General features: G+C 36.2%; 1 protein-coding gene across 1 annotated transcript; it reads right to left on the reverse strand.

Annotated features, from left to right (window-relative positions):
- Window positions 1-2,290: 2,290 nt before the first annotated feature.
- Window positions 2,291-6,822, reverse strand: LOC107697590 (transmembrane protein 222-like). The gene is made up of 5 exons (XM_016498391.1): window positions 6,675-6,822; window positions 6,448-6,532; window positions 6,339-6,370; window positions 6,153-6,249; window positions 2,291-2,780 (listed from the first exon to the last, which is right to left on the reverse strand). The coding sequence occupies exons 1-5, from the start codon at window positions 6,791-6,793 to the stop codon at window positions 2,622-2,624; spliced, it is 492 nt and encodes a 163-aa protein (XP_016353877.1). The 5' UTR covers window positions 6,794-6,822; the 3' UTR covers window positions 2,291-2,621.
- Between the last annotated feature and the right edge of the window lie 712 nt (window positions 6,823-7,534).

Raw genomic sequence — 7,534 nt, forward strand, 5'->3', positions numbered from 1 at the left:
GCTTAGTTGGGGATGCTTGACTGATTGCACAGACACTATTGGAAGAGAACTGAACTGGATGATGACATCAATGAATCATCAATGAACTGACTTTAGCTGAAAAAATTGTCCTGTTGCATTATCAGAACACTATTTTCCAGTTTAACAATGTAAAGCGGCTTTGACACAATCAGTATTGTATAAAGCGCTATAGAAATAAAGTAAAAAATATATAGATGATAGATAGATAGTTTTTGTCGACTAGCAGTATCTTTCTCACCCATTGTTGCTCAGGTTCAGGTGTGTGACGTTCTGCAGTCCGCTGAACGCGCTGTGGTCGAGTCTGTGAATCGCGTTTCCGGTGATGATCAGGCTGCTCGCGTCGCTTGGGATCGCGGCGGGGACCCGGAGGAGCGCGGCAGACGCGCAGTGCACCGTGCGCTGAGCTCCAGAACACTCGCAGCGCAGCGGACACGACGCGACGCACGCGGAGACGCACAACATCGCGCAGACGAGCGTCAGCATCATCCAAGCGCTCGCGCTCAGGGTCCGGAGCGTCTGATGGCACCGCGTTCGCTGTAAGTGCACATGCTGTAGATGCTCCTCAGCAACACACTCACCTAGAAAGAGCTCCTGATCTCAGATGTAGAAGCCAGGGTGGGTGGAGCTGAATACACTCCACAACACAACACATCCATCTATTCACAGGACTGGGGTCAGCGTGTGTTCTCTGTCCATAAGGAACATTTATAGAGCAGCTTTTGCTTTGTAAAGATGTATACCGCACTGTTAGGAAACAATAGCATCACTCATCTTTCCTTTGTCATGCATTAAATTCCCAAATATACAGCAGTTAAGAAAGATGCACAAACACTTCAGTCAAGAAGTGTGTTGGGTTTAAAATGCTAAAGCAACTGAAGAAGACAGTCAGTATTGTTTGTTTGCGGTCAGTTAGTGGATGATGTTGATGGTTAATGTGATTCGCTACACCTGTGTGAACTTGAGAACTAACTTCATAAATCCACTAAACATGAACAAAACACATTGGATTCAAACACTGAGATTTAAAACATCAGGAAGAAAAGTATGAAAGCTCGTTTCCACCAAGGTATAAACAAATAATAATAAAAATAAAGTAATTGCAATTTTGTATCTCACAATTGAGACTTTTTTTCTAATAATTCTGTTTTTTTCCTCACAATTCTGACTTTTTTTGCTCACATAAAGTCTAATTTGCAAGAAAAAAAGTCAAGAGTTGCGAGTTAAAAAGTCACAATTGGCTTTTTTATTTTTAATTCCATGGCAGACATTTAAAAAAAAAAATCTGAATTCTGAGTAAAAAAGTCTAAATTGCGAGATATAACCTTAGAATTGCAGGTTTTGAACTGAACTGCGAGAAAAAAGTCAGAATTCTGTGAAAGTGAGAATTTCGAGATGTGAACTGAATTGCGAGAGAATTCAGAGAATTGCTCGTTTATATATAGCTTGTGATTTACATTTTTTTCTTGTTTTGTTTTCAGAATTGCAAGAAATAGTCAGAATTCTGAGATAAAACGTTGCAATTACCTTTTTATTTTTAATTCCATGGCAGAAAAAAAACGCAATCGCAAGTGTAAAATTAGAATTCTGAGGGGAAAAAAAAGTGTCTAAATTGCGAAATATAACTAAGATTTTCGAGATGTGAACTGAATTGCGAGAAAAAAGTCAGATTTGCAAGTTTATAGATTGCACTTTAAATTTTTGTTTTGTTTTCAGAATTGCAAGAAATAGTACGAATTCTGAGATTAAAAATTGCAATTACCTTTTTATTTGTAATTTTGTGGCGTAAACAAAAAAAATAGAATTGCGAGTGTAAAATCAGAATTCTGAGGAAAAAAAGTGTCTAAATTGCGAGATTTAAACTTAGATTTTCGAGATGTGAACTGAATTGCTAGAGAAAAAAGTCAGATTTGCAACGTTATAGCTTGCAATTTAAAGGTTTTTTTTTTTCAGAATTGCAAGAAATAGTCAGAATTCTGAGATAAAAAGTTGCAACTACCTTTTTATTTTTAATTCTGTGGCAGAAACAAAAACAGAATTGCAAGATGTAAAGTCAGAATTGTGAGATAGTCACTATATACCTATTTTAAATCCGATGGCAGAAACAGGCTTACATAGTAAAATAACACCAGTGAAGAGAAAAGATCCGGCACTATAAGAACGCTAGGTCTGTTTCAGCATTTCAAACCACAGAAACTTGTGTTTGTGCTCTCGTTCTTTACAATATGAAATTAAAAATAAAATAAATGAGGGCAAACATTATGGATACACTTTTTTTATTTGGTCATATAATATAAATGAAGATGTAAACATAAAAAATCTTAAGGAATAAGCAAATTTACAGTCTCCCTTGAATATAAAACAATACACGCCTGGATCATTAAACATAACTGATGAAAACTGACTTCAATGCAAGCAGTTCTAGGAAAAATGATGGAAAACCGTTTTGACAGGAAATTGCTGCCATGTTTCATTTAGCCCCATCCATGTATGTGATATGATTATATTACAAATACATCAAATGCAATGAAAGCAGTACTGGAAAAAGTCCCTGTAATTCACTTATTTACCATGGTACTGATAGTCTGCGTGTCTCCGTGTCACTAGATGCAGAGGTCTCTGTATTGAGACGCATTCGATGTAAACAGCATCTCTCTCAGTGTTGAAGCCAAAGTCATCGCAGGTTGATGGCAAGGGCGATGGTGACTATGATCCCACAAATCATCAGGAAAGGCAGCCAGGTCTTCAGGAACCCCACAAAGCTGCAGAGGAACAGAAGCCTTCGAATGAGCCTTTTAGACGTTAAAGGGTTCAATTCTGTCATCGGTTACTCGGCCTCATGTCAGTCCAAACCCATTTCTAAGCAGGGTTTCATGAAGGTAAAATATAAAAAAATACAACTTCCTACCAATCTCCATTATTTTGAATGGCTTGAATAGCCCTGTTTCCAAACACTAGAATATGAAAATAACTTTTACTGTACCTTCTGATCACACTGCAAAAAAAAAAGTGACGCTCTTGTTTTGTTTTTCAGTGCAAATGTCTAAATTCTTCAGTCTAAAGAGTAAAAAACACATATCTGCCACACTGCAAAAAAATGATTCTTAGTGTTTTTGTATAAATATCTAAACATTCTTGAATCAAGATGTATTTACTTGAGAAGCAAAATGACTTTAGATATTAAGTCTGAAAAATTTATCAAAATTTTGTTAGTTTTTGCGTACTACAAGAAAAATTATCTGCTGATGGGGTAAGAAAAAAAAATGAATTCAAAGGGGAAATTATGGGGATTATTTTTCTTACCCCACTTGCAGATATTCTTGTTTGAAGCATAAACTTTTTTCAAAAAACAAGTCATTCTGCATCTGAAGCAAACATATCTTGATTCAAGAATGTCTAGATATTTGTACAGAAAACAAGACACAAATACTGAGGAAGATGTTAATTTTTTTGCAGTGCATGCAACATTTAATGTCACGACTTCCGCTCCGATTTAAGAGCTTTTTAAGCCTTATTTTGTGGAAGGGAGAATTAAGACCTTTTTAGGATCCACAGAAACCTTGCTAAGGCAGAGTGTCATGGCTTGCATAAATTATGACAGAATTTTAATTTTTGCCTGCTTTAAAACGCTGAATTGTGAGGATAATCTTACACAGAAACCCACAATCCAGCTCTCTCCCCAGAAGCCCTGATTGTGTGCGTCAGGAGTTGTGATAAATCATTCAGTTAAAGGTAAGGACACACTGACTTCTGAATGCTAAGGCTGCATGTCTTTCACAGAGAAGGCAATCCCAGAATGCACCGAGCAGATGCAACAAGGGAATTTTGATTATAAAACAGGGTTTCTGCGGGTCTTAAAAAGTCGTGGCATTAAATGTTGCATGCACTTGAAAAAAAAAAAAGATGCAAAATTAACTTAAGAAATGTTATGAAAAGTTTATGCTTAAAACAAGAACAAATATCTGTCAGTGGAAAATAAAAACGTGTTTTCCCTTAGAATTAAGTAGATTTTTCTGAACCCACTGGCAGATATTTATTCAGTTTTTTTTTTTTAATAATAAACTTAAAATCAATTTCTCATAAACCGTGACTTCTCATCATCTCATGTCACTTTGCTTCTCAAGTAAATGGGTCAAAGACGAAAAAGGGTCTAAGCATAAAAACAATAAGTGTAAAACTGCTTTAAATTGTTGTTGTTTTTCCCCAAAAAATTTGTAAAAATTTTCTGTTTAATTTAATTGCAATTTTGTTTTTGTTTTTCTGAGCAAAAAATAAATATCATACATTTTCCCCTGATTTACAGAAGAGACCCAGTAAAATCATTCAGTGTAACAATCGTGTCAGGCATATTTACAACAAACAAAAATCAATTTATGACATATTACAAGACTAATTACTTTCACCCCAAATACTAATTAGTTGTAATTTTACATTTTTAAAATGTGCCACTATCCTAGGTTTTGCCCATTTGTCAGTAAGATTTTTTTTACTAATTTAAAACACAATAAAATTTAATATGTTCTCTTATTCTTTTATATATTTTAATATGTACAGGTCAGAATAAGCATGTTGTTTGAATTTTTACATAAATATTGTGTTACACTTTAACAATTTAAAGCAGTATTACACTTATTGTTTTTATGCTTAAACCCTTTTTCGTCTTTGACCCATGTATATATTAAGTTTTTATACATTTGATTACTTTATACAATGCATGTAGCATTTCTTATTTTGTTCTACTGTATTTTTTTTTTTTATTTAGTCCAATTGCTTGTAATTATTCTTATTTAATCGCCGACTGTTTACTTGTCTTCAGTGAGCTTGAGTTTTTTATTTATTAATTTTTTTTTTGTGATATTAACACTAGTGATAACAATTATGAAATTTCTAAGTTATCAAAAATTTTGATATCATAAAAGACCTTATTTAAAGCAAAAATAGCTATACCGTGATATATATCGTTACCATGAAATCAAATTACTCGTATCGTGATAAGAAAAATTTTATACTTTTACTCTGATACTCAAAAGTGCAAAAGGCGATCATAGTGATATCCAGCTCATGAACGAATCTTTTGATTCAATTTTGATTATTGCGCCCCATTCTGCCCTCTTTCCAGCGGTGCGCTTTCACTCCTCCATAAAAGCCCGATTTCACTTGCGAATCTGTAAAATCATAACGCGACTTTTGCAAAATGTCACGTGCTTGATTTATTAAAGTTGATTAGATTTATTCATGTTTTTAAAAGCGTGAAAGAGAACTATCGCTGCTCCTCAGGAGGATTTCTGTGCATGCGCTCTGAGACGGAACAGAGCCCGCTTCACATTGTGCCTAACAACGCCCCTTAGCTGTTACAACTTCACTGTAAACCACAGCTTCACGGGGCTTTCCAGCGGTGCTCTTTCGCTCCTCCATAAAAGCCCAGTTTCACGTGCAAATCAGTAAATCATGTAACGTGACTTTTGCAAAATGGGACGTGCTTGATTTATAGAATTAGATTTATTCATGTTTTTAAAAGCATGAAAGAGAACTATCGCTGCTCCTCAGGAGGATTTCTGTGCATGCGCTCAGAGACGGAACAGAGCTTAAGGTGCGTCTAAACGCTCAAATACACACAAACACGAGTCAAAATGCGGCGCTTGGTGATTATTAAATCACGTAAACCCTCATCGGTTATGTAACAAGTGAACGTAACAGTTGAGAATACGTGTGTAACAGTAAATTGAATCTGTGCGGCTCTTAAAGTGACAGCAGCCTAATATTCATGTGTGCTTAATATTAATCAAACAACAAAAATCACTCACTGCTCTTGACCTGAAGAACTTTTGTAGCTTTAATAAGAAACAAAGGAAGTTAAGAATTAAACTGTGAAGACTATGCTGTTTTATTTTACATTCGATTATTCAGTTTCTGTTATAGACTGTTGAATACTTTAGACTTGCATAAAAAGCACAGTTTGTTCCATTTGTATCTTTTTTCTCTCTAAAATGTAGATGTCATAGCAGCCTTATTTACAGAAAATATATATTTGATATATATCGCCATCTTTAAAAAAATCACTCGTATAAAGTTTTGGTCACGTGGCCCACTCAATAATCGTGATTATGGTTTTTGCCATAATCGAGCAGCCCTACCATCCTGGTTTTGTACTCCTCGGACGCATCGTGCACGGCCAAATCCCAGGCGTTTGCTCCGCCGCCGTACACTTTATTCCTATCCAGCTTCCAGAACCTGAAACAACAAGCGTTGAATGAGTCACACGCTAGTTCAGAAACATTCAGATGATGACGAATAACCACATTCACTAGTTTTAAACTCACTTTGTTGGCTTTCCAAACGCCATGTTGTCCTCCTGTGGGAAACAGAAATGAAAGTAGTCAGTGCATCAGTGAAGAAAACACTATTTTCAATCATCAGGTATAAACTCACTGATACGAAATAAGGCCCTGCAAAGTCTCTGATCACACCGGCGGAAGTGCAGATGCCCATGTGACCAATGAAGGGCAGGAACCACCTACAAACAACAACAACAACCACCAGAGGATGTCAACAGTGATCACAGCTGAAGTTTCCCACTTTGTTTTCATAATCCAATACTCGTGTGAGCTCAGTTCAGCCTTTATACTCGCGTACTTCCGAGATGTTTTATGACTCACGTCAGAACCGGGATGGGCGTCCAGACGATGCAGTGCGGATAACGGCTCATCTCTTTGTCGATTTTCTCGAAACCGCTGTGGAACTGCTTCATCGTGTCTATCTCGGTTACGTCCGCCATCACAGTCTGCGCGCGGTGACGTCATCGCGTCCGCCTACGCGTGCGCCGCCGGACAATCTCATAGGATTACATACAGTATGTTCTCTCCTGCTCAGCAAGGCTGCATTGATTTGATCAAAAATACTGTAAAAATTGTGAAATATTATTAGAATCTAAAACAGCTGTTTTCTATGTGAATATGTGTTAAACTGTAATTTATTTCTGTGATCAAAGCTGTATTTTCAGTAGTCTACAGCAGTGTTTCTCAACCAGGGGTCCGTGGACCCCTAGAGGTCCTTGAGGATGGTTCTGAATCGGACTGGGGTCCGGTACGCCAAAAGGTTGAGATTCACTGGTCTACAGTGTCACATGATCTTCAGAAATCATTCTAATATGCTGATTTGAAAATGACTTAGTACTTTTATTCATCAAGGACGCATTAAATTGATCAAAAGTGCCGGTAAAGACATTTATAATGTTACAAAATATTTCTATTTCAGATAAATGCTGTTATTTTGAACTTTCCTGTTCATCGAAGGATCCTGAAAATAAAAATGGGTTTTCACAAAAATATGAAGCAGCACAACGGTTTTCAACGTTGATAATTAGGGATGTAACTATTCACTCAACTCAACTGACGATTTTTTTTTTAACAAAAGGAGATTAAAGACAAATTATAAATTAAATGTGTTCTTTTATTATTGCTTGGACAAAATACTGTACGTTTCTTTGTGAAATTGAAATATAACACTATAATAATAT

The sequence above is a fragment of the Sinocyclocheilus anshuiensis genome, unplaced genomic scaffold (genome assembly GCF_001515605.1).
Source record: "Sinocyclocheilus anshuiensis isolate Anshui unplaced genomic scaffold, SAMN03320099.WGS_v1.1 scaffold1312, whole genome shotgun sequence".
Lineage (NCBI taxonomy): Eukaryota > Metazoa > Chordata > Actinopteri > Cypriniformes > Cyprinidae > Sinocyclocheilus > Sinocyclocheilus anshuiensis.